General features: G+C 42.2%; 2 protein-coding genes across 3 annotated transcripts in view; both read left to right on the forward strand.

The window, feature by feature from the left end:
* Positions 1-27,994, forward strand: part of LOC140907042 (tubulin beta-2 chain) — a 455,512-nt gene that overhangs the window by 342,167 nt on the left and 85,351 nt on the right. The gene's annotated exons all lie outside the window — the stretch shown is intronic.
* SLC22A23 (solute carrier family 22 member 23) overlaps positions 1-27,994 on the forward strand; it is a 165,353-nt gene that overhangs the window by 89,132 nt on the left and 48,227 nt on the right. For both annotated transcript variants that reach the window (XM_073332151.1, XM_073332152.1), the window contains exon 4: positions 26,693-26,861. In XM_073332151.1, the coding sequence (XP_073188252.1) occupies positions 26,693-26,861 (169 nt within the window). The remainder of the gene's footprint in view (positions 1-26,692; positions 26,862-27,994) is intronic.

Genomic DNA, 27,994 nt, shown 5'->3' on the forward strand with positions numbered 1-27,994 from the left:
GGGGAGTATTGGAGGCATAGGTCTCAGTGCCACAAAGATTTAGATCCCAACTTTTTAGTGCTTATCCAGACCCAGACTTCGAAACTTCTTGAGATTTGTTCCTGGACAGTTATACACACTGCCCTCTTTGCAGGAGACCTCCCTCATGAAAGGACAAATGCCTTCATAAGGACTTCACAGTACCCAATAGCAGCTGGAAATCCAAATTAACTGTCCATTTGGTAGGTGGTGATAAAGCCAGTGTGCTAAAACAGATGTTGAGGGCATAATAGGGTCCCTTCTTCACTCCTCCGTTGCCCCCATGACTCTATAGGAGAAGGTGAAGTGAATACATTTTAGTAGGTAAAAGGTGGTATTCTAGGAAGGAGATTGACAGAGGCACTTGATATGCTGGGATGGAAATCTGTCAGTGCTGACTGGGAAACAGCTGTGTGGGATTCCATGGCAACAATGTGTAATTTAATTCTGTTTTGGTACCAGTCTTGGTGGTACTTCTATTGTCAACCCCTGCTGTAAATATATTGGAGTCACATGTAACAGCAGTGACTGTTAATTCTGAGAGTCCCTTGGAAATGCTTGAGGAAAGAAAGGAATCCTTATAAGAATAAGGAACCAAAATTGGATAGAAGTCGAAAGATGGGAAATGGGTAACTGCCTTATTTTTCATATTCATTTTAGTGGTTTGGAAAAGACCATATATCTGTGACCACCGAAGTTTATCAGTTTTTCTCAGTGCCTAATCTACAGTTGCAGATTTTGCCTGGGTACCTTGAACTGACTGACATCTTCTCCTTGATAAATTAAAGTTAATTCAGGTACTGCAGAGCCTTGCATTCCTTTTATAGGCAGGTCTTGACCTATTTATACAGAGAGAGAGAGAGAAATGTATGCACCTAAAACTCTCTCAGAAATTGCAGGTAAAAATTAGTGATTAATGCCATAGTTAGTCCCACTATTTTTTAAAGTATGAAGCAAACAGTGCATATTGTACCTAATATGTGGACATGCTTGGGGGGTCATAGTGACCTCCCTTCTATATTTTATAGTCTCTTTAAGTAAGTATTTACCATACAACGAATACAAATGTGATGGTTAAATTAAGGTAAAACTTAAGAAAATAGACACCAACATAGATGGTCTTAAATCACCAGGTGAGTGTTTACAGTGATGCAAACCAGTGCTAAAGACCAAATAAAATAAAACCTCCTCACAAAACAGGCTCCTCTTTGGACTCCAATAGATCACATGTTGTAAAGAAGCTGTTTGGCTGTTCATTCAACAGCAGGCAAGGATTTGTGTCCTTCAAGTGTTTAGTGAACAATAGACATTTCCATTGCTCAGTCTAAGATAAGGCTGCAAAGGAAGCAGGTTTAATTTGATGCTCTTTTTGTTGGTTTGTTTATCAATTTTGCTGACAAGGTTTAATTGAAGAAGTGTGAAAATGATGTTACTTAGCAATATCAAATTTAACTTCTGGCTAAATTAGAAGCCCAGTGCAACAGCTGTCTGAACTATTGGTCTTATTTTCATATGGTTAGTTAGCTAACATGCTGTGTCTCATTTAACAGTCGATATCCATTTATCATGATGACCAATAACACATGGCACAACTTGCCTAAGGGCTTCTCTATGCATGAAAATTAATCTGAAATAAAGTAGAATGTGAATTTAAAGCAAATTAACTATTCTGGATTAACTCCATTTGCAAATGCTTTTATTCTGGAATAAGTGCCTTATTCCAAGTTATTTAAATCCCCTTTGGAAGTGAATTAAACTAATTCAAAATAAGAGGTGTCCACAGCTTAATGGAATAGCTGTTCTGGAATAAATCCCCACAAAAACAAGCACTAAATATTAAGGTCTATTAAAACAAGAGAATAAGAAGATACAGGAAAGGAAAATAGCAACACTAATAAAAGACTGTCTTACTTAGAAGCATATGTTTAACATTGTTGAACTCAAACTCTTGTTTCTTTTTTCCGTGCTTAAAGCAAGCAGAGATTTTGAATGCCATTTCCCTTTAAGAATGATATAATTGGTGGGTCTCCCGAGGGCCCAATTTGTGCATTCCCCCATTCCTTCCCCTCCACTCACAAATGCACTGACTCCAGTGGGAGTTCTTGGTTTGCAAGGAATATAGGTTCTGGCCCTAAATGCAAGAAAAAGGTTCATAAATGCTTATGTTTAAGGCCCTACTTAATTTGCAATCTTGTGGATTCTGCAATGTGAGGCTTCCACCATAGTTTTGATTTTAATTAGCTTACTTTGCACAGTCCACAATTTTGCATACATTTTGAGGTTTGCAACACCCATTTTCCCCCCATTAGTACAGTAGAACCCCATTTATCCAAGCGGCTAGGGCTCTGTGTTAGAGGGTTTCCCTTCACCCTCTCCCCTGGTTCTTGTCACGTAAACAGAAAGCAGAAGACCAGAACTCTGAAGCGCAGACAATACAATGTTTGTTGGGATTAATTTCCAAGCAAACATATTCCAAAACCCTTCACGCCAGTCAGATTTATCTCTATATGCCGATAGTCTGTGCCCCAGTGTTTCGTTCCCAGCTCTGACGCCGCAGAGCATTTACCCTGTGTCCCCCTTCCCAGCTCTGATGCCACAGAGCCTGGCCTGTGTCCCTGTTCCCCCGTTCCCTATTCCTGTTCCCCCCCATTTAACAAACATGATTCCAGTTTCCCTTCCCCCCACTTCCTGTTTGACCCCAGTTTATGTAGTAGTAATCTCAGCTATACCTTAATCAATTATTTTACTGAAATTTAACAACCAATCCTAACATATTGTAACATTATTCTGTAACCAGTTATATCCCACTACCCTAATTAACTTACACCTAGCCAAATTAATTATACATCAGACAGAAACAATTAGAGAACCAGACAGATTAACAATAGAAAAGTGGGGGCCATAAAGATAAAGCAATACAGAAATGAGGGTTTCATAACCACAGCCATTAAGAAGTGATTTCTTGCCAGACAGGATGCTAGCAAACTAAGTTTTCTTTAAGCATCTTAAGATCTGTTTCTTTATCTGGTGGTGATGGGCACTATCAGGACAGGATAGTCTTCCTAACAGCCCAGTACCACCTTATTTCAATGTGACTGGTTTGGAATGTGAGGCTGTCATCATATGCTTCCTAGCTTATGTCTGCCCCTGCTGCTTAGCCAAAGGCCTTAGCCTAAGAACAAGGCCTCAGAATATCCAATGAAAGAAGGTCCATATGCTGGCGGACTGTGATTTTGATTCTTTGTTTTTATACCCCTGTAACTAGCTAAGTGATAAAAACACACCTAAGTTCTTAAAGTATAGGCCTTTACAGGCAGGCCTGAATATCTATATTCTAACACTCAGGCTCTCAGTCCCATGCATTAATGACTGTAATATAGTTGCAGAAAAATGTCTGGTTATCAAAAAAAAATTAGCAGGTATAACATAATACTTGAGTGTTTATATTGTTCTAGCTAATTTTTCTTTAACAAATAGGTCTTCTCTGGCTTTTCCAAATTACTGCAATTAATAAAGGGTCATTATTACTTGTCCATGATTTTCCATGTCTTTTCTGTAACTGAGCCACAATTATTTGACAATCATCCTGCGATTCAAGTAGGGCCTTACTTATGTTCTATGAATTTTTGGCTAAATAAAAAGGTAATTTTAAAATCATGTTGTCACTATCTAATTGACTACAACCTCCTTCTTACTGATGTTAAATCAAGAACCTTCATCTGCTCTCTGGTTAGTATTTTTATAGTCTCTGTTGGAAGCTTGAGCTGAAGCTGAGCTAAGGTCTAAGCCCTTCCTTGGTTGAGCTTTTTTAGATGGAGTTTTAGTAGCTTTGACTTTATCATGTCACTTGATCTGGTCAGACTTCCTGGATGCTATTTGTGCTAGGGTTCACAGGCTGAGGCCAGAAGGGATTATTGTGGTAATTTAGTCTGACCTCCTGCATAGTGCAATATATAGAATTTTACTCAATGTTGCCTGTATCAAGCCTCATAACCTGTGGTTGAATGAGTTCTCCTCTTGACTCAGTCCTGCTCAAAACAGGCAATACTTCTGGCCCTGCCAAGAAGACTGCATTATAAATAACAGAGACTAAAAAAGAAAATGTAAACAATAAAGCTCCTTGATTCCTGCCTTGATGCTGTGTGTCTGGATGATTGCAGATTATTTAATGTTCTAATTTTGTGTAGTTACCTTTGTTTTTGAAAGATTTACGGTAAGATCTATTTTTTAAAAAGATTTACATTGCTTCTTGGTTTCTTTTTCGCTCCAAATTCAAGACGCATCCCAATTATGTAGCCCCCTCTGAGCTTTATCCTTCACTGAGCAAACACCAGATTTCAGTATAATAAATATGACTGTTGTCTGGCACCATTTTCCGAGTGTCTTTGATAGCTGAAAGGTTTACGGCACACTCAAATGTCTTTAATCTTTTTTTTTTCCCTTCCTGATTTTGACTGCAAACATCGCTCAGGGATACAGATGAACTGTTCACATCTTCCTGGCTTTGATAACCTTTATTTTAAAAAAGAGTCATGCATCAAAAAATATGGAGTTGCAGTGACTTCACTTGTTTCATTTTTCCCAGTACCTGCCTCATTAGTGTCTTGGTGAAATCTGCATGCTGGGTGTTCCGTTGTTTCCTGAATGGACTGTGTGGTGATTATCTTAATGCCACGGGAAACCTTGTGCATAGCTCAGATGATGTCTCAAGTGAGCCCTTAAAAAGTTGCTACTCTGTCTCCATGTTTTAACTATTCAGTCTTACATTAACTCATCTTAAAATGTGAGATTTGACTCTTGAAGGCTAAAATGTAAAACATTAATTACTCACTACTGTTTCTGTAGAATCATCATTTTTAATCATAAGTTTGCAAACTTAATACTTGACTATTTTGTGAAGAAATGATGTAAGGGAATGCTGCAAAGTGCAATTTAGAATGTTATTCGTTAGATTAACATCTGATGAAGTGAGCTGTAGCTCACGAAAGCTCATGCTCAAAGAAATTGGTTAGTCTCTAAGGTGCCACAAGTACTCCTTTTCTTTTTGCGAATACAGACTAACACGGCTGTTACTCTGAAACCATTTGTTAGATTGTCCTTTGAGGCCTCAATTCAGCAAGATACATGCCTAACTTTAACTATTTGAGTCTAATAATTTCATTGGAAGACAATGGAATTATTAGACATATACCTTTGTAAATTGATGAATCAAGACCTGAGTGCCCTAGATATTTTTGATGTCTGTTTGTAATAATCTATAAGTCATTCGTGACATGGAAATTCCAGTTGTATTTTATTTTGTGATAAAGTTTCTGTAAAAACTTCAGGTCCCAGTCCTTCATTGGGATCTGCTAGTATGGGCCTTTGTAGCTTTGGGCCCATTCTTCATGAGTGCTGAGGTCTGTCATTCTGTCTGTCTAGGTTCTTATACGGACCCCTTGAGCACAGTGTCTGAGCACCTCATAATCCTTCATTTTCCCCCTCACAATAGCTTTGTGAGGTAGGGAAGTATTTTCCTCATTTCAGAGGCACAGGGCAGATCATAAATAAACACTGTGTCAGCGCTGAAAAATGAACCCAGGTCTGTCTGTCTGCTAGCGGATCCCAGTGCAGATCTAGACCCATCGCCTTTTGAGTTCTCTAATGTGGAACTACTGACTGATTGTTCATGGCTCAGTGTGGGGAAAAGAGAACCAGATGTGAGGAGGTTACACTGGAGCTCTAGGTCTTTCGTGTGTCTCAGAATCTGCAACCCTTCTGTTCGCCTCTGTTGCCATTAAAGGGGACGTTAGGTATGGGAGCTTTTCTTCCACCTGACATGTCAGAATGAGTCCACTGTCCAAAGGAGTGGTGACTGGATGTGTCACATGTCCCTAGGACTGCATGTGTGGCAATCAAGGTAAAGGTCATGTTGTCACTTGCATGATGTAAATAATGTGAGTGTTTCAATAGAAACTAAAACAATTTGATCATTATCATAATGGAAAGATAACTGGTTTTTGTGTGTGTATGTGTGTGTAAAATCTTTAATATTTGCCTACAAAATATCACATTGAAGAGGAAAAAAATTGTGCTAAACAATGCTGTAGTTAGCAGTAATTACAAGTCTCAGTCTGTGAAATGTATAAAGAAATATTTAAGATTCGGGAAGGAAGAGTTAACAGCCATAGCTGCATTTCTAACACACGCTATAATTATTAAAGAATTATTTATACATTTTCTCTATCTTTTTCAGTTAAAATTACATGATGTGTGCACAGTTCATTAACCTTTTGAAATCAGAACAAGTCAAATACATTTCTCTTCAATGCAACTGGATGTTTCCCAAGAAACTCAGTTTCTCTTTAATTTTGTGTAAATTAGTTAAGCACATTTTTGTGGCTTTTGCTTAGACCAAATCATAAAATGTCTTCTTAAAATTCTTAAAGCATTGCCATTTACAGAAACAGACCATTTGTTGGAGAAAAATGATTGTCTTTTAAGGAAGATTGATTATGCAAAGTGACTGAGTACTGTATTTCTCCAATGTACTTGTTAAAATACTTCCTTCTTGGATGTTAACACTGAGAATACTGTCAGAACCTAGCTACTGTAAAACAATAGGAAATGGCAGGACTTTTCCATCCATGCTGTAGCAGGACTTGAGCTTCTAGCAACATACTGATGCAATTGCTGTCTTTATCCTTTGAAAACAACACTCATGCCTTGGGTACTGAGTAGTTTAATAACTTTATAGATTTTTCAAGGCCAATTCTGAGAAAATGGCAAAAACTGGTGGAGAATGTTAGGGTTTATTTAATTTACTGCATGTTTTTTGTGGCAACTTTGGGGAAAAAATGTTGAAATGCCAGATGTCAGCTATTTACTGAACAGTTACTTTGTCACTGCTCTTCGCCTTCAAGTGAGATTTTCCACTTAAAATAAAAAGAAATTCCCAGAAAAAAACTTTGTGAGGTAAAGTTGAAGTACATATTGGTTACCCAAGGATAAAGTCCTTTCCAAATGTAGTTAGTAAAACAGCCATTTAAAAGTCAGGAAATTTTGAGTTAAGATGAAATTTATCAAAACCCCCAAATTATTATTATTTCTATTGGGATAACACCTCAGTTCCCTTAGGGGGGACCCCATTGTCCCAGGCATTGAGCACACAAATAACAAAAAACCGTTCTTTGCCCCAACGTGTTTGCAGTTCAAACATTTCTGTCAAGCTCTTCTTCCAGGCTGTCCAACTTTAGCTTTCAGAAGCTGGAGGATGCAGCAACATGCAATAACAGGAAGGTTTTTATGCTACCACATGACAACCATGACCCCTGTGTAAGAAACCTCATAATCGTAGATTAAAAGTGAGGGGTGAGGGCTCTGAAAATTTGTTCAGAATCCTTGGTGCAGGTAGCTGCTGCTGAAGCACTATGAGATAAGTCACCCAGAATGTCCCACCCACAATAATTGGCAATACTTATGGATTTGAAAATGTGTGTGTATGTATGTGTACACACACAGCATCTTTTCTGACATCCCAAATTTTGCTGTGTTACTTGTAACTAGTTAAGTTAACCATGCCTCTGCCTGGTTACAAAAATACTATGCTTAGTTATATTGGGGACAGGGCCAAAGATATAAAAATGGCAACATTTCATCAGCTTTCTATTGTGGAATCCGATTTTCTTTGTGAAGACAGCCCTTCTTAGTCAGGAGAAACAGTCAGTCCAGTGAGGTTTCCTTCCTCAAAGCTTTTCTAAGCAGAAGACAATAATCAAAACACAAGAACCTGGATTTCCATCCCCCCTAGAACTTCCTACCAGATAATCAGACCGGGGTTGCAGTCCAATGTGTTCCATAGTACTGCTGTCACAACCCTCTTTTTCCAGCATATCCTCTGAGAGAGCTCATTTCCTCCTCAACCTCTTCTTATGTTGCAAGCTTCTTCCAAATATAACTTCCCTCTCCCAGAAATTAGCTTGAAGTTTCCTGTATTTGTAAAGAATGATGAAGCTTAAGATAACAACCTTATTATGCTGGAAAGTGGGTGGGGGGAACCTTCTTTCTACATCAGTTGGAATGTTACCAGTTTAGGGCCCAATTCTGCAAAGTCTCTGTGCACGGAACTCCCATTAACTGGGAATTCTTTGAGCAGCAGGATTCTAAGACCAGACCTCAAGATCTATCCCTTTCTTTTCTCAATTTTAAGCTAGCGTCTGCCCTATCATGCAGCTTACCGTGTGCTCCCCTGTCTGTGTCAACTGGTTGTCTTTCATCGTATGTTTATGCCCTGATCACATAAGTGCTTTCTGTCACACTGTCCAGAGTGGCTCACAACTATGTGTAGGCAGATACCCTATGAGCCTATAATTAGATTTCATCAAGCCAGTAACAAAGGTGAACTCCTGGATCACTATAACAGTTTTACCATGGAATCACAGACAGTCCCTTTAGACTCTGGACACCCAGGCAGACTGAACATAGTGATAAGTGGTCACTTACACCAAAAATCACACAACATTCAGATTGCTTCCGGTCCCAAGAGACCAGTCACTTACCGCAGATCAACTGGTATCCTAGATTTTACACCAAAGAAAGTGCCAATCCTGTTATAAGAAAAGGAGTACTTGTGGCACCTTAGAGACTAACAAATTTATGCATCCGATGAAGTGAGCTGTAGCTCACGAAAGCTTATGCTCAAATAAATTTGTTGGTCTCTAAGGTGCCACAAGTACTCCTTTTTGCGAATACAGACTAACATGGCTGCTACTCTGAATCCTGTAATAAAGTATCTAAATGTTTACTAACTAGCAAAGATAAATAAGAGAGTTATTTACAGATTAAAGCCAGCAAACATACACACAAAAATGAGTTACCATCTAAATCTTAAGAGTGACAGAGTTGTAGTGATCTGTCAACTAAAAGTGTCTTTCAGAGTGGACTGGGGAGATAACCCCCCAGGGTTGTCTGGCTTTGATTTGGTTTCTCTGGCCATGTGATAGTTCAAACAGCAAAGAGATGAAAAATCTTCACAAACTATTTCCTTCTTCCAGCGTTCAAATTGATGGGACAAGGCCTTCTGCACATACTTCTCCATGGGTACGATAGGGCCATTAACCAATCCTTTGCATTGCAATGTACCTTGATGGCCATCTGATTTTGATACTACTTCTGGATGGGTGCGGGGTGGGTGGAATGGACAATTCATGTGCCTGGGTTCACAAGTTCAGAACAAACATTTTCAAAGTTCTAAAGCAAAACTTACATATTTTCTCATAGCATGGAACAGTGGTTCTCAAACTTTTTTTTCTGCAGACCACTTGAAAATTGCGGAGGGTCTCGGCACACCACTTAATGATCTTTCCAAATGTTGTTTGTACCGTTAGCTAACTATTGTAAAGCACTTTGGATAAAAGTGCTTTATAAAAAAAAAACTTAATAATAAATATTTTTTTGTTCTACGAATAAAAGTACACAACTCGTATTTCAATATCCGTAGTCTTACCTTTCTAATGCGATGGATGTGCCCTCTCTCCCCTGCTGTGGCAGCCCCTGAGCTGGGGCGGGGGGGAGAGTCTCTCCCCAGCCACAAAGCTGAGGCTGGGAAAGAGGGCCATCTCTCTCTGGCAGCCGCAGCCCTGGAGCTGGGGAAAGTCCCCTCTTTCTCTGGCCGCTGCAGCCCTGCACATCCCAAATTCCCCCCACCCGCTCTTCTCACCCCACTGCCCCCTCCCATCTACACCCTATTCCCACCCAAGGCCACCACCTCACCTTACATGTGCGTCTTCTCCATGGTTCAGGCACCTAATTAGCGGAGCCACGCCTGCCCGGCTCCACTAATTAGGTGGGTGGCCCTTCGTTCTCTCATGTGTGGCCGCCCAGGCGTGCACCTTAGAGGGAACTATCCATTGACCACCTGAATGGAGGTCGCAGACCACTGGTGGTCCGCAGACAACAGTTTGAGAACTTCTAACATGGAATACAGATATTGCAAGTGAGATTAATGCATGCAACACCTTACAAGCATTTCATAGCCCTGGTCTACGCTACGGGGTTAGGTCAATTTTAGCCACGTTAAAAATGACTTAAAAATGACTGCATCCACACAATCAACCCCGTTCCATCAACCTAAAGGGCTCTTAAAATTGACTTCTGTACTCCCCACCCCCCCACCCCCCGACGAGGGGAGTAGCACTAAAATCTACCTTGCTGGGTTGAATTTGGGGTAGTGTGGATGCAAATTGACAGTATTGGCCTCCAGGAGCTATCCCAAAGTGCTCCATTGTGACCACTCTGGATAGCACTTTGAACTCCGATGCACTAGCCAGGTACACAGGAAAAGCCCCGGGAACTTTTGAATTTCATTTCCTGTTTGGTCAGTGTGGCGAATTCAGCAGCACAGGTGACCATGCAGTCCCCCCAGAACCATTTCTACACTCCCCCTATCATCTCAGTCCCTGAGGTTATCAAAGATTAGAAGGCGAAAAAAACACACTCGCGATTACATGTTTTCCGAGCTCATGCAGTCCTCCTGCACTGATCGGCCACAGCTTTTGGCACTGAGGCATTTAGTGGCAGAGGCCAGGAAAGAATTAAGTGAGTGCAAAGAGCAGAAGCAGGACGCGATGCTGAGGCTAATGGGGGAGCAAACAGACATGATGAAGTGTCTGTTGGAGCTGCAGGAAAGCCAGCAGGAGCACAGTCCCCCACTGCATCCACTGTATAACCGCCTACCCTCCTCCCCATGTTCCATAGCCTCCTCACCCAGACGCCCAAGAACGCGGGGCGGGAGGCTCCAGGCACCCAGCTACTCCACTCCAGGTGATAGCCCAAGCAACAGAAGGCTGTCATTCAAACCGTCTGATTTTTAGGGTGGCTACAATAAGCAATGTGGCTTTGTCCTTCCCTCCTTCCCCACCCCACCTGGGCTACCTTGTCCATTATCTCATTTATTTTAATAAAGAAAGAATGCAAGGTTTCAAAACACTAGTTACTTTATTTCGAAGTGGGGAGGGTGGTTGGCTTACAGGGAATTAAAATCAACAAAGAGGGTGGATTTGCAGCAAGGAGAAACGCACACAACTGTCACACTGAAGCCTGGCCAGTCATGAAACTGGTTTTCAAAGCCTCTCTGATGCGCAGCATGCCTTGCTGTGCTCTTCTCATCGCCCTGGTGTCTGGCTGCTCAAAATCAGATGCCAGGAGATTTGCCTCAATCTCCCATCCCACCATAAACGTCAACAAGCAGCAATAACAGTGGGAATATTGGTTGCACTGAGGTCTGACCAACAGCGCCAGTGAGCTTTTAAACGTCCAAAGACACATTCTACTCGCTCAGCCTATAGTTGAACTGCTTCTTACTACTGTCCAGGCTTCATGAGCCATGGGAGCATGGGGTAGGCTGGAGTAGGTGCGACCGCGCGGTGCTGCCGGCTGGGAGAGCAACCTGAGGCAGAAGCCTCCAGCTCGCAGGAGAGCAGAGTTGCAGTGGAAGTGGTGGAGCTGTACACCATGCCCTGGAGGTTGCTAGGAGCCAGGCAGGGAAGACGTTCCCAGGACTCCCAGCCAAGCTACATGTCCAACGAGGACGGCTACCAGTCCTACTGCACCGTCTGCTGCAGAGTTGCAGGAGAGCCGAGCTGCGGTGGAGCCGTACACCATGGACAAGGACGGCTAGCATTGTCTGCTGTGAAGGTACCCAGGAGCTGCTGCTGTGTAGCGATGCCAGCTGCTGCAGGTGCTTCTGTGTCAAATGCTTGGAGGTCCTGGTAGGGCAAGGTACCTCGGCCAAGGCAAAAGAGCAAGAGCCCCGGAGCTGTTACATGTGTCAACCACAGAAGTGCTATGGGGTGTTACAGCGCCGACCGGACTGGAATGTGCGGCTGCAAGACTTCTGCACCAGCGAGAAAGGACAGGAATATGATGCACCTGAAATCTAAAAAGGCCCGCACATTTCCCAGAGTCGCTACCCTTGATAACAGAATGTCAATGATTGCATTGGCTACTTGAATCACAGCAGCCCCTACAGTAGACTTGCCCACAACAGCAGTGGTGATGGTGAGCTGAGCGGGCTCCATGCTTGCTGTGGTATGGCATCTGCGCGGGTAACCCAGGAAAAAAGGCGCAAAATGATTGTCTGCCTTTGCTTTCACGGAGGGAGGCATGACTGACGTACCCAAAACCACCTGTGACAGTGTTTTTGCCCCATCAGGCATTGGGAGCTTAACCCAGAATTTCAATGGGTGGTGGTGACTGTGGGATAGCTACCCACAGTGCACTGCTCCGTAAGTCAATGCTAGCCACGGTAGTGAGGACGCACTCTGCCGACTTAATGCGCTTCGTGTGGATATACGCAATCGATTGTATAAAATCGAATTCTAAAAATCGACTTCTATAAAATCTACCTAATTTCGTAGTGTAGACATACCCATAGAGTCTGAACACTAAATACATTCTTATAAGATAAATACCTATTTTGAGCAAAACTAACCTAGAGGTGCACTGATCTGGTCTCCAGCTATGAGTTTGTCAGTTCTTAGCTATGCCTGCAGTCTTGGCAAGAGCTGGCACCTGGCCTGCCAATGTCACACTTTCTCCCGTGCTTAACTTTATACATGTAAATCTTTGCAGGATTGATATCTTATGAGAAGATCTTGGGGGCAGGGACCATCTTTGGGTTATAACTTTGTACAATGCCTAGCACACTGAGGCCTGGATCTCTGGTTTGCGACCTCTTCATGCTATTACTACCAAAATGGTGTTCGATACATTTAGTTGACAAAAAATGGCTGTAATATGACTTTCTTTTTTAATTGGTATAAAGTTAGTAAAAAGAAAAGGAGGACTTGTGGCACCTTAGAGACTAACAAATGTATTTGCGCACAAGCTTTCGTGAGCTACAGCTCACTTCATCGGACGCTTATGCTCAAATAAATTGGTTAGTCTCTAAGGTGCCACAAGTACTCCTTTTCTTTTTGCGAATACAGACTAACACGCCTGCTACTCTGAAACCTATAAAGTTAGTGTTTAGGTAAATGAGGGAGCAGCAGTGGCTAGAGCCGGGCATATTGGAGACAGCAGCTTCACAAGCTTCCTTACCCATCTCCTTATAATGCCTCTAAACTCTTCCAAAACCAGGCAACTCTCACAGCTCTGGGTCCCTCTTAAACAGAAAGTACTAATTTTGCCTGACTATTACCTAATGGAGACCAGACTCATTTCACTTGTTAATTTCAGTAAGTAGGAATTTGAACTATGTCTACAAAGGTGAAAGGCCAACTGACTTCACCAAGTACCTTCTTCCAAAATTACATTTGATGGCCCTGATCCTGCAATTGGATCTATGTTGGCAGACCCTTGTGAAGCCCCACTGGACTCAGGACAGGCATCATGGATCAGATTGTGGAATCTGGGCCTATGTTAGGTATGCATTAAAATCCTTGTGTTGGGGCTCTGTACAAAGGTGAAATAGTTAGTCCATGCTTTGAAGAGCTTACAGTCTAAGCACCTGAAAATAAAACATGGAAACCTATCATCTGTTTTAATTCCATTTCAAATATATAACCCGCTCCTAATTTGAATACAGCCTCGTATCTTCAACAAATATTATCTTTCTAGGTGTATGTGTCATCTGTAGAAATCATTCCATCAAAAAGTGAATCAGAAGTGAATTTTTCCTCCAGAGAATAACTTACATTTTCTGTATGTTCACACAAGTATGCTACTTAGCAAATAAGAGCTGGTTGGAAAATGGAGGGGGAAACATTCCCTATCCTTTTTCCAACTGTTTTGTTGTTGCTATTCTGTGGGGTTTTTTTGTTTTTTTGGTGGTGGTTTTTTGTTTTGTGTTTTGTTTTGTTTTTTTTGGTCGACTAGAATTTTCCAACCAGCTTTCCTAGCAAGGTCACATTATATCATTTTAATATTATCTTTCAGTTAAATTTTGTCACTGAATGTTTTTGGAAAGTAAAAGCAAATAACCTTGTCCTTCTGTTGTTTTTTTGCCATACAGCTACAACCTGCACTGTGAAGTTCAGTCCTTTTTATTGTTGATCGAGAGAGGTATTTTACCTACAGATGCTTCAGTATAAACCCTATATCATTGTAGCATGTTATTGCTGAAGGCAGACATATCCATTAATGCAAAAACAATCTGTCACTTGCAGTCTGATCATCTCTCTTCCTCCAGTGAATGCACATTGATGGCAGCAGCCGACATAATTTGCCATGTCTAAATCTCCAATTTTCACATCACGTAGGACGAGCCTGTCCAGAGTGCATGACATTAATCTTTAAAACAATTATGCCTTAGAGGCCAAATGTGTGACAGCCTTTTACAAGCATGTTTACTATATGCTTCTGATGACTTGGCTGTCCCGGACATGTTCTCTGACTCTGTTCCATGCAAACTGAATATGGACTCTTTCTGATGCTGGTATGATGGTGATTTCCTCCCTCCCCCTTATAGTTCAACTCTTTTACAGTACTGATTGGCCCTTAGAGTAGGACACTAGCTTTGTTTAATAATTTCCCTTGGTATCGTATAGAGTTAGAAATACTTGTAAAAATACAAAATCTGTAAAAGGTGAACAAAAGAATGTTTTTGTTTTGTTACTAAATCTGTACTAACTATAAGGCAGGACCTTGTTGGTGTTGCTGATCTAATGTACAGCTGTTCCTTCAGCTGGGGATATGTTTTTTCAGACTAGAGGATAATCTATAAAATAGAATATTTGCATACTTGATTAAAATCTAAGGCGCTCATGAGCAGGGGTATGCATCAAAGCTATCCATGTAAAGGTTTCCTCTGTGCTCTTATCTCCCTGGGTCAGTGGTTCACAACCTATTTACCATTGTGGGCTGCTTATGCGGCTTTCTGTGTTATGTGGGCCACATCCACACTGTACATATACATAAACACTACCTGTATGGTCCTGAGGCTATCACATGGGCTGCAGCTGTGTGCTGATTGGGCCACGGGTTGACAGCCACTGCTCTGGCTGATAAGCTAGAAAGCGAACAGTTCAAGGCCTGTTGCCTAAGTTTTGCCAGCAATACAGAGTTCCATCAGGAAAATGCTAGAATCAGAAGGCTGATGTAAACGTATTCACTTGTTCTGTTGAATGAAATAATTGTGGAAGCAGATTCTCTCACCAAGTGCATTTCTTTTGCAGAATTGGCACCCAGAAAGGCAGAGATGCAATAGTCTGTCTCTGTGGAGAGGGTGGCTCTGGAACCCTGCTAGTGCATATGAGACCGGCCTTTCACCATGCTTGACCGTCTATTAGCTGGGAAATGCTTACTAGACCTGAAACAGGATGATGATGTGCTGCTTGTTTGTTTGTACCTTTTGAAGACCTGTGTCCCTTGGCTCTTTTCCCTATTGTGAAATGCAGTGGAGCTGAAAGTGACATTAATTGAAATTCACAAATGGCTATTGTGGATGATCACTCCCTGTTTATTTAACAGAAGAAATTGTTATTCAGATGCATATCTGGTGAATGCCTTTCTCTTCCCTGATTGAAGTGATTGTAATGTTATCAAAATTCTGAAACAAATATGCTTCAAATGAACAACTCCACCATCTGTAGAGGAAAATTAGCCCCCATGACACCTCTCGCACTGTGTTTTGTTTTGGCTATTCCAGTTTGTAGCATGCACATGGAATGTTTTGCTGTCAGAGAAAAGAAAAAAAGGCCACCATGATTTGATTTTACTACAACAAAAGCAGCCACCTGCTATGAACAGCAGCACCGTTAGATTTGTGAGGTATGCATGTGACCGAGTATTTCCTTTGGAGCAGGTTACCTTCTAGAGGGAAAGGTCTAATGAAGCAGCCCCGTGTCACTTAGCATTGTTATAGTATGGGATTAAAAATATCATAGAAGTTATCAGTATAGTGACATTGTGAAAACAGGAGGAAGAAAGAGACCCTGAAATGGGAAAAGAAGGTATAGAATGAAAGGAAGAAAGACACCATTTATCAGAATGGTAGGCAGCACTTGTGAGGACACACTGGGCTATGGCAGTCTTGAGCTGCTTGTTTATAATAATCTCATTAAGTATACAATTCTGGACACTGGGACTAGAGTGTGTATGGTGAATCTGTATATTACTTGGTGGTGGTCTAGAGCTTTTGTAAATTTATTTTGGACCCATCTTTTCCTTTTTTGCAGTATATTGCTGATACTCGCATACGATGGTTGTCATTAAAAAGCTCCAGTATTTGCCAGGAGTTACTTTATGGTGGCATAGAAGATACCACAATTTTCTTCTAGAAGTAGATTAGGAAATAATTGTGATAGCAATAATTCTGTGGTATCCATTAACTTTTAAATGGCAACTACTGTAGTTTGCCATGGAAGCAAGTGTGTGTGTCTCTGTGTGTATTATAACAGGGAGGGAGAGTTCATCTTGAATAATTTTGACTCTTCTCAAATACTGTGAGTAGTGGAGTTTGAATAGAACATTATTGTCATGTTTAGGAGGAACTGGGGTGACTGGAATGAAGAAAACAATTTTAAGGAAAGAAACTAATCTCTGCCAGCCAAGATTTGGGAGAGGAGGAAGAGATGGGATGATCTTTCTGTATATACAGCTCAGTCTTCAGCTCCAAGTTGATTTATGGTTTAGCCCTATATTAGAGCACACTGCGATGTTCTAATATCTAGATGACAAAGGCATGGGTTGTGGTAGCAAGGCGCACATCTGGAAAAAGTGGCAACAGCTTCCTGGCCACAAGTGGATGAAGGAGAGCCATCCTGGCACCACTGCTATATAATTATCTAAGAACAGCTAGGAATCTAACAATATCCCAAGATTGTGAATGTACCAGGTAATAAAAGACAGACACGCATCCTCAATTAAACAGGCAGATATAATCCTCCCCCATCCTACCAGCCTTCCTTGTCACAGAGTTATCTGTAAAACATGGTAACCTGTGAGAATGAATCTGGGGATGGGGTATACTTATGGGGCGGGGGGGGGGGGATCATTAGACTGTCCTGCATACTCTCAAGAGAGTAGTCAGCTGCAGTTGGCTCTCACAGAGCCCTCTGGAAACTTGGGTTCCATTAGCCTCTGAGTGTGGCCTATCAACATAGGTTTCCTTGTCCCCCATGGAGAGATGTACCACAGCCTTAAGTCATAACATTTAATGATTGGTCCTTGATTGGTTAAAATTTTGTATTGTCTCATCTCCGGACCCAGTTCATACTCCAGATCCAGACTCTGGCCAACTGTACGAACAGTGCCAGCAGCCAGGTACCATCTACCCCGGTTTCAGTCATACGTAGAGAAATCGTTACATTAGAAAATATGCCTACTATTTGTAAAAAGAAAAGGAGGACTTGTGGCACCTTAGAGACTAACCAATTTATTTGAGCATAAGCTTTCGTGAGCTACAGCTCACTTCATCGGATGCATTCAGTGGAAAATACCTATGTGTATATAGTTCACGTTTTAATGCAAGTGTACACATAAGAAAACATGAGCCATTCTGTGTGGAAACCACCTTTGGAAAGCACCTGTGTCATGTGTGGATGCATTTTAGAATAACTTGTATTATACTGTGCTATTTCAAGACAGTGGAAAGTAATCCAATTTCTTCTATTCAGTCAATGCAGTTTAGTCTATTACTTCTCTCTCTACTTGATAAAGGATTGGATTTCTCCAGAGAGTGAATTTGATTTCTCTTTTCTTTCTCTGTCGCTGTCTTTTGTTTACATCTGTTGTCTCTGCATTCTGGTGTGTGATAACCTTTCCTTCTGCACTCTGCTTTTATTTATTTAATCTATCTTTAATTAACGGAATTTCCACGCAGTCCTTCCTTATTTGCTTCTGGTGTCGTTCTTGGTCTCAACTCACCCAGCCTGCAGCTGCTGCTATTGCAGCCACGCTGAATCAAAGTTGTGTAAGCTGGGAGTAGAGTGTACTCCGCGTGTATATGAAGTGTGCAACGTTTAGAGGGTTGGGTCTGATAAGCCTCTGGAAATTGGGATATTGATCCTAAATGTCGTCGTCTTTCTATTTTCAGTAGGGCCTAGGAGCCCCAACCAAGTTTGGCGGCTCCATTGTGCTAAGCATTGTACAAACACACAGTGAGAGATGATCCTTGCCCCAAGGGGAGCACTCCGTTTAAACAGACAAGTCAGACTAAGGGTGGCAGGTGAGACAGAGGCACAGAGAGATGGAATGACTGGTCCAGGGTTACACAGCACGCCAGCAGCAGAGCCAGGATTAGAACCTAAGTGTTCTGGATCTCAGTCCACTGGACCGATTGGACCAGAACCACAGAGAGACACTCATTAGGTCTTTTGGCCGCTCGACTTCAGCCTTAGCTATGCTCAGGAACCTTGGGAGGAGGGGAGAATGAAGAAATTAAAAATGAAAAGTGTATTTTTTTTTAATGGATGATTTCATTTTTGTTCTTAGGCTTTTATACTGTCACCCTTCAGTCTTAATATCTGAATCCCTCCCTAGTAAAATTGATAGCAGTGTCTCTAGTGGACTTCAGAGTCTCTGACCCTTTCTCACTTTTTTGTTTGTTTGTTTGGGGGTGAGAGGGGCATGCTGTGGTGGTTTTTTGTTTTGTTTTTTGCAGGGGAAGAGTAGTAGAAGGGGAAGAGTAGTAGAGTAGAAGAGTAGTAGAAGGGGGTGTCTGTTGTGTCACTCTTGTTATGATGGAAACGCTTTGTCAAAAAGGTAAGTTTTTGCAACATTTCCTCAAGATGGTTGTACTCTAGAGATTCATGTCATCTCTACTCTGAAATTTGTTCCATAGCTAGATTCTGTCAGCTGGCAATGCTTTTTTCCTGGGCTCTGTTTGTCCTAGTGGAGCCCAACTATTTTGGTGGCTCATAGGTTGAAATCAGGTGGGATGTTCCAAGGTACAAATGGCAGTTAGCACCTGGAAATCTCTCTAACAAGTAGCTGGTGCTTGGTCCATTAATTGCTTCATGGTTTGAGATTAGAGCTGGATGAGCTAATCATAGGACTCTTTCAAAGTGTTTAACCTTTTCCCTTTTCGTGTGTTGTTTGCAAACAAGTTGTGGATTTTAAAATAAATGTGTTCACAATTCATGCATGTGCGAATACCTAATAATAATCCCTAGCTCTTTTATAGTGTTTTTCATCCATAGATCTCTAATGAGAACAAATGTATCTGCTTCAGAGTTGTTGGCAAATGCCCAAAGCAAACAGTTTGCTATTTACTTGTTGTTACTTCTCTAAGTTACAAAAAGGGGAAAGACATGATCAAGTCACCAGGCCTTTGATTTGCGCAGGTAGAGAAGGGAACTTTGTGTGGGTTTGAAGGAGCTAGGTCAGCATTTAGGACATTTTTAACAAGGTCTTGCTTGAGAAGTCACTGCTAGGGGGAAATAAAAAGGCTCTTGTGTTATAATATTGGGAGGGAGAGCTGAGAACGAGGGTACTAATTGCTGTGCCTGATCATTTAAAATCAATCAGCCCCTTGTAACGTGTGTACTATTTCCATTGCTGCATGTAGCCTGTCGTTATTGGTTTTCTTTTCATAGACATTTTCTTTTGACCACCTCCAGAGTCTTGTAGGAGAGAATTGTTCTGGTCTGGAGTGGAGCTGAACTCCAGTGAATGTTACCTCTGTTAAGTTCCTCTGCCTCCAGTCTTGAGCTCATGAGCTTTCAGTGATATGACTGGTGGAAATACTGCCAGCATGCAACAGTCTGAAGCCGTAATCACTCATTTTGTACCACCTTCAGCAAAAATGATGCATCAGCTTGAACTGCATCAGTTTTAGCTTGGCGTCCTGCACAGCTTTTGAAGCTCTAGTCTAGAGACTTGTCCAATCCTGTTCTGAATACTGTACATTGTTCCCAAATCTTCCTCCCATTTAGATTGTGTACAGTGTTGTGATCACGTACATTTTGTCAATCAAGTGGCAATATATCAGAGGCTTCTGCTTTCGTAAATCTTAACCCCTTGCTAGCAGGCTGGCGAAGAATGATTGATCTTTACTGGGCAATGCAGAGCCCATTGTCTTTTTCAAGCTATTTCTAAGCTTCAGAAAGCTATAAAATCAAACCTTTCAAGGCTAATGGCTCTCTGAAGATCCTTTAAGGATTGTGTACAGGTTTAAAATGCACAGTGCCCTATTTGTCTACTCACATAGGCCAAAAGAGTTACTTGCTTTCTACACTACTTTCTGAATTATTCACGAGACATCTATATCCACATTAAACAATTTAAATGATATGCACCTCAAACGCTGTATAATCATTATACATGTTGTTAAGCAGTATTTTTTGTGCTTACTGAGAACACACTGGATGCATTTGTAACATTTCCTAAAGTAGCTCAGAATTCTTCCACTTTAGATTGTGGTGTGGCAATGAACTTGCTTTTCTTTGTGGGGACATCAGTCTTTGAAACTACAGCTCATTTATTGCTGACCTCTTCCAGTTTCCTAAAGATAGTTTGCTTAGTGTGTAGGGTGCTGTGACTCTAGAAACTGTGTTAAGTAAAATGCAGAAGTAATAACAAGGATTGTGGGGTTCAGTGTACTGAAAAAAAGTAATTTAGGTATTGCAAAATCCAGTTTACGAATTCACAGTCAGAATCAAGAGTCCCAAGGAATAACATGGGTTCTACTGTCTGATTCATAAGAAGGGATGACGCAGTTGCTTGGAACTCAGATTTGTAGTTAGCTTTCATGTAATTTTGTTAACAAAATATTTAGTCTTATCACAGACCTAGTCAAGGGAGTGTCAGAATATACAATGAGGATCTAATTACTGGTATAGCTTTAGAAAATCAAGAAGGACAAACAGTATGATAGAGCCATCTTTAACATGTGGCCCTCATGTATGTATATTCATTCATAAAAATGCATCTTTCGTGGTTTCTAGGCATGTGTGTGAAAAATGCATATACCACTAAACATCTATCAATGATAGTAAAGAACTCCGTATCCATCTGAGGGAAAAAATACTCACCAGCCCCCTCCTTAAAGCAACATCTCAAAGAAGAGACTGAGAAAAAATATAACCCATAGGTTCCGTAAGGGCCTGATTCTCCCCTCCTTACACCAGCTTTATGCTGAAACTTTCTGAAACAGATGCATTTACACTGATACGAAACTTGTGTACTGGATAGAAATCCAGCCCCAAAAGTCTATAAATCTCTGGCTCTGTCTGAGCAAGCTGGAGAGAATGCCAAAATTGAGGGCCCTTCACTGAGAAGGTTCTGTGTTTAAAAACAAATGTAGAAAGGGGCAATTCAAGTGTCCCAGCTAATCTCAACTGCTCCGTTAGAATGTAAATGGAGAGCCTGGATTATAGAAATTCTACTACTGTGTTGGAATGTGCTTGGGGTGGGTGAGGGATGGGAGGTTGGGACTAGTTTGAGAGTTTTTGTTTTTAAAAAGAATATTATAATATGATGCATGCAGTCTGTACATTGGTACAGTGGAGATTATCAATTGACACATTTTTGTTTGTTTGGAGTTTAGATTGCATTATTTGGAACTGCTATTAATGCAGCTACAATCCTTTTTTGTCTCAGTTATACTGGCATTTAAAGGCCATAAGGTATCACTGTGATCATCTAGTTTGAAAGCCCTGTTCATGCCTACTTTTGAATCAGGAACCTGTTGAATGATGGGCAAATGTGATCCTCACTGTACTCCAGAAACTAGCCCCTGTGATTAGAACTCAGGACCTCCTGGTTTCCATCCTGCTGCTTACACCTCCAGACCACACTGCCTTATTATTTGAAAGGGATTACCAACAGGCTTTCTAAACAATGTATAATACATTAATTGTTTTAATTGTCATACGTGGTAGTTATAGATAGAGCCCTGCATGGATACAAAAAAATGGATCCACCTCTGCGATATTTAACTTGTATCCGACTCGCGATCTGCAGTCCACTTTTATATGTATCCTCACCAGCACTCTATCTCACTGTTACAGCCCTGCAAGGATGTAAAAATTGGATCTGCATCCAATCCATGAGCCGCAAAGATAGTAAACAATACATCCATATCCACGGATGCAGATATTCGAGGATATAAACGGGTATCCACAGATTTGCAGGGCTCTAGTTATAGATCAAAAATACCCCTCAAAGAGTGTGCAGGAATGTGCAGTTCAAAAATATCTGTTGTACACATACGCACATTTCTGCAAATCACACATTTCCACACAACTATGTGTATATATAGCTTTTTCCACACAGGGACTAATGGTCCTTAAATTCATGCCAGGATAGGTTAAGTTAATAGCTGCAGCATTCCTGTATGTACCCTGTACTTGCTACAGTGCATATATTGAATGGAGGCCATAATGAGGTTATCTAAACAAAAATACTTATTTTCTAAGATAATTGGCAGGCTTTTATGGGCCACCACTCTGTGCATTGATCAAATCTAATCCTTCATATCTCTGTTTCCCCATCTGTAAAATGGGGATAATGATGCTTACATCCTTTTGTAAAGTGCTTTGAGATCTAATAGATGAAAAGCTCAACATAAACGCTAGGTGGTATTATTATTGGTATCTGTGATGGGGTAGGCTGCCAGAGAGGGTTGTAGCTCTAGTGGTCAGGCCACCCTACCACCTTGCTTGGCCCTTTAAGGGTTTGGAAAGGTCCAGTGGATATATGTAGAGGCCTAAGGGTCCTGGGATTGGGAATGGTGATTAGGGAAGGAATCTGGAGGATTTACCTTTTAAGGACCTGAAACAAAAGGCAGGGCAAGGGTCCCCTCTCACCTCATCAACTGGGAAGGATTGGGAGAAGCATAGAGACTGCCTCCTCCAATGCAGCCGACCGATACTGATAGGAGAAGGCTGGCCTGCTGAACCCTCCATTTTGGAAGGCTAGTTGGGAAGCGTGTGGGGCTGAAGGAAGCTGGCAAAAGCCTTGCAACTAACTAAGGTGTAAGGCAAGAGGCCTGACACGTACAAACCCCAGATCCAGAAAAAGGGCTGAAGGGAACACTTGCTTGAAGGAGGGAAAGACAATATACTCTAAGGCAAAGAGACTCTTGGAATACAAACCCAGTCCCAGTGCAAGGGAACCCCTGTTTAGAGGAGACTGATACTGACTGTTTAAGGTGGTGTCCCCAAACTGGGGGAGAGTGTCCGCTTAGGGAGCGCGGAGGAATGTTCAGGGGGGCGCACGGCAAGGCTTGGGCTAGCGTCCACAGGGGATAGGGAGGGAGCGCCACCCAGTCCACTCTGCTCGCGGTCCCGCTTCTGGCCCCAGCCCCGCCTCCAGCCGCAACCTTGGTCCCTGACTCCTGGCCTGGCTGCAGCTCCGCTCCCGCTGCCAGCCTCGGCCCCCAACTCCAGCTCTGGCCCTAGACCAGCCCCAGTCCCTGGCTCCAGTTCCAGACGTGGCCCCTCACCCGGTCCCGGCTCCCTATCACGGCTCCCGGGGCGGGTAGGGGGTGGGCAGATCACATTACGGGTAAAAGGGGGCATGGCATAAAAAGTTTAGGAACCACTGGTTTAAGGCCGGGGCAGAGAACTGCTAGCAGTACAATCTAGCTGCCGTAGGGAAGAGCTGAGACTGGCTTTTAGGAAATTCTTCTGTAGCTGGTCCCAGGAGAAGCTGTGAGGAGCCCCACGCTCAGGGCAGGGGCAGCAGAATCTGCATATCTTGTAAAAATACTGGTGAGAGAGGTAAAGATGAGAACAGCCAAGGGAAAATGGTGAAGGGACTGAAGGAATGGTTGGTAGTCGTCTAAACACAGTCCCTGGGCAGGAATCCAGAGGAGAAGGTGGGCCTGGGTTCCCTTACCTCTCCCCCAGGCCAAGAGGAAAAACACGGGTATCAGGAATAAAAGAAGCCAGGAATAGCAAATGCCAGATTGAGGCCAGAAGACAGGCTTGAAGGACATTCTGATTTTGAATTTCCTATTTTCTGGACTTTTCTGTTAACCCCAGAAGGGGAACGGACTGAGCAGTGACCTGGCCACATATCTCAGACTGTTGTGGCACAGGGATAATTGAATGGACTCCAGGTTAAGAAAAATCCCTGTAGCGCCACACCTGGACACTAGGAGGCACTCTTGAGGTGAAAGACCCCTTATGACAGTACCATGTAGTGTATGTGGCAAAAACAAAAGGGGGGTGGGGGTGGGGGGGTGTGATTACAGTGACTCTCTTTAGTTTGAATTAATGGGAACAGGCTACATAGCACTCCTTCCCCAAAGGAATAGATTAGGAAACTCTTAGCTAAATGGGAGAAACATAGGTTCTGTTATACGTTCATACTATGGATGGGGTAAGTTAGACCTCCATACTGCAATGGATATGTGTGGGCATACCTCTGAGTCTGCATGGAGTCGCATGAAGTCAGTGGTGTCCTGTGTGGGCTGAAGGCTCTTTTATTCATCACAGTGTCAGATATCAGTGCGGTATTGTGAGAACCCTTCTCCTTGACACAGTGATGTTTAGATTGCCTTGTTGACAAGGTGTCTGCTGAGAACTACTATTGTAGCTTCTTGTATCTTTTAAGACTGATGCCACAGATCTTTGGGAAGTCAAGAGACTGATCTAATGTATATTATATTTGCAGGTTTCAGAGGAGCAGCCGCGTTAGCCTGTATTCGCAAAAAGAAAAGGAGTACTTGTGGCACCTGAGAGACTAACACATTTATTTGAGCATGAGCTTTCGTGAGCTACAGCTCACTTCATGCATCCGATGAAGTGAGCTGTAGCTCATGAAATCTCATGCTCAGATAAATGTGTTAGTCTCTAAGGTGTCACAAGTCCGCCTTTTTTTTTTATTTGCATTAGTGATGCTATATTTAATAGACACATCGAGTTTGTGCTAATGTTACTTGAAAGTCATGCTAATCCAGTAACTATGGCAATTTTTCATCTTCTCCAGAGAAGTGGGAACAACTTGATCATACATATATGATAGCCCGGAGATTATTTTGCTTGTTTTCTTCTCTGAAGTTCTTTGCTTTTTTTATACAATCAATAATTAGTGCAAATGGACAGTTATATCAATTATGCACCATTGAGTCAGAAATGCAATTATACAATATTGACACATCTTTCTGACTTCATAAAGAACTTGATCTTGTTTCTGCAACTTTTCATAACTGACACTCACCAAAGCTCAGCCATTGGAAAGTTGAACTTGCACCTGTCTAATGCAGATTTTTTTGTTTCTATAGCAACAAATCTACTTGTACTTACTGAAAGAATACTGGAGTGTGAGTGACTATGATGTTTAATTTAAAAAACAAAATAGCTTTATGCTTGAAGGCTATAAAAACATAACTTAGAGGACACCTGCCCACCAAGGAAAAAATGAAATTGGTTAAGCCCAGTGTACTTCATTACTGGGAATGATGCCATATTAATGGGATGGGAGCTCTGTGTTTAATCTTGTTTTACTAATTAAACTGTAAAAGCTTTTTTATATGCAACAGTAAGTGTGTTTGGGGTTTATTTTTCCTCCTCCGCTCCCCACCGCCAGAACTGGGTTGTGGTTTGTTTGTGGCTGGGATAATGAAAATTCTGACTGCTTCACTACAGATACATTTTCCTTGGTATTGGTTGGCAACGTTCCTGTTCCAGCAATAACCTGCTAGCCTTGGAACAATGTGATAAACGTTCTGCTCAAATCCCCATCGCACATACAACTTGGCCTCTGATGAAGACATTTTATCTCCCTCTTCTCCCTTTCCCCCGGTTTTCCATTATCCATCATCTTAACCATTTAATAATAATTTTAACAACAAAATAACTGGCAGAGTTCCAGGGAAAAGCACATTGCCTTTGTCAATGCTATCATGGTGACAGACATTTTTCTAGCTTATGTATCTATTTCCACTTGCCACAAATACTTATTGTGCAGCCCTTATTTGCAAGCTTATTATGCCTCAAGATTAACCCATGGAAGCGGATGTAGACATGCAGAAAGTGTAGATTGCAGGGTGCCACTTTAGTTCTAGCTGGAAAAAAAAATTAATCAACATTAGGATGTAGTTGTATGATCTGAACCAGTTTTATTGTTACGTTTCTGTTGATTTTGAAAATGTGATTCTGCTAGATCCAGCTTCATTTTGACTATCCAGAATCCAGGGATTTTAAGGAGTTTTATCAAGCAACCCTGTGTCATAAGGGCTGCTGAGATTACTGATGATGTCAGTGGTGATGGATTTCACTGAAGAGGGAAGAAAGGGACAGATGGGAAGCAGTCTTGCTGAAAGTTGAGTGAGATCCCCGGGGGTGAGGGGGAAACAGCACTGAAAAGTCCAATTTGAAATGGGATTGAGTACTAGCATGATAAATTTGGAGGAAGGTGGCTTTCCATAGTGGCTGGAGGGCTAGATCCTGCGAAGTGCCAAGCACTCGCAACTCCCATGAAAATCAATGGGAATTGAAGGCACTTGGCACCTCTGGCGGTTTTTCAGCATCTTGCAGGATTGGGCCCTAAATCTTTGGGACACGTGAGCTTTTACTTGCCATAAGTCTTCAGTAAAATATTTTCTTGAGCCCAGGACTGAGTGAAATACTTTCTAAACAGACTATTGTATCCACTTGGTAGATCAAATTAAAAAAAATGTGATTGATGGTAGTACATTGGTTCCAGTGCGATAATAAATTATTAATGAGCTCCTCTGTCATTAGGGATAGCAAAAAAAATGTCCTTGCATTGACCTTCAAATTTTGCATGTGCCTTTTTGTTTCAGGAATAGAACTCTGTCCTCCTGGGCACCGGTTCATGGTCACCATGGTTGCAAGCTTCATTGCAATGGCAGGACAGTTCCTCATGCCAGGGCTGGCTGCCCTCTGCAGGGACTGGCAGGTTCTCCAGGCCGTCATCATCTGCCCCTTCCTGCTGATGTTGCTTTACTGGGTGTAAGTATTTCTGCCTTGTTTCTTGTTTGTAAAGATGCTCGCTACTAAGGCTGGGTTATGGGGTGGTTTTGATATCTGGGATTATTATAGTCTGTATCGAGCTTTTCTTTTTCACAGTTATAAAATGTCTCCTTCAGCAAATAGGTAAATCTGAAACCAAGCTTCAGAAGAAAAAAACTCTTACCCTCTAAGGTAGCTTCCTCTGCTTACTTTCCCAGTAGTGGGTGGGAGGGAGAGGAGAGTTCTGCTTTGGTGAGCTGCCATATGTGCTTCATACTACTTTGGGGAGGGGACATGTTGCAGTCACCAAGGATAAAAAATTATGAGAAAAATAGGTTCTCACCAGCAGGGTGTTGACAATTGTGCCGCAGCCTTAGCCCTTGGAGATCCGTGTTTCTAAAGTCAAGTTTTCCCTTCAAACCCAGAGCTTGGTTCTTGCCTGCCCCTTCAGTCTCTTTGGCCTGGGCTAGGTTAGGATTTAAAGCAATGATGTTAGCATGTATTGGCCAACATGTGCAAACTAGCCCATTTTAAATCTAGTGTAGACAAGGTACATTGCCCTTAACATGTGCTGAGCTCATGCTCCCTGAGAGGGTCTCTGCACAGCAGCTGGGAGGGTATTTCTCATCTTGGGGAGACAGATGTGTAGCACACTAAAGTTAACGGTGTGGCCGTGATGGCATAGGCAGTGGCTCAGGGAAGCCACCTGAGTCCAGACCCAGGGGGTCAGGCAGGATTATACTCCGGTGGCTAGCCTGAGCCACTGCCCATGTCATAACAGCCATGCTGTTATTTTTAGCATGCTTGCTCAAGCAAAGCCAGTGTGTGTCCATCTGCCCATGCTGGGAAGTATCCTAAGGCTCCCACGAGGCTTCTCACTCAATCCGCTTAGTGTTAAAATCTACACTGCCTTAGGGCTTGGCTACACTTGCGAATTACAGCGCAATAAAGGAGCCCCGGGTGCCCTAGCTCACTACCCATCCACACTGGCAAGGCACGTAGAGCGCCCGGACTCCACTGCTACAGCGCTTCTGGTTCTCCACCTCAGTGAGAAGATTAACGCTTGGTGCGCCTTGGCTGAAACTTAGGGCATCAGTGTGAACAAGATGTTGCATTACTACGCTCTGAACAGC

The sequence above is a fragment of the Lepidochelys kempii genome, chromosome 2 (genome assembly GCF_965140265.1).
Source record: "Lepidochelys kempii isolate rLepKem1 chromosome 2, rLepKem1.hap2, whole genome shotgun sequence".
Classification (NCBI taxonomy): Eukaryota; Metazoa; Chordata; order Testudines; family Cheloniidae; genus Lepidochelys; species Lepidochelys kempii.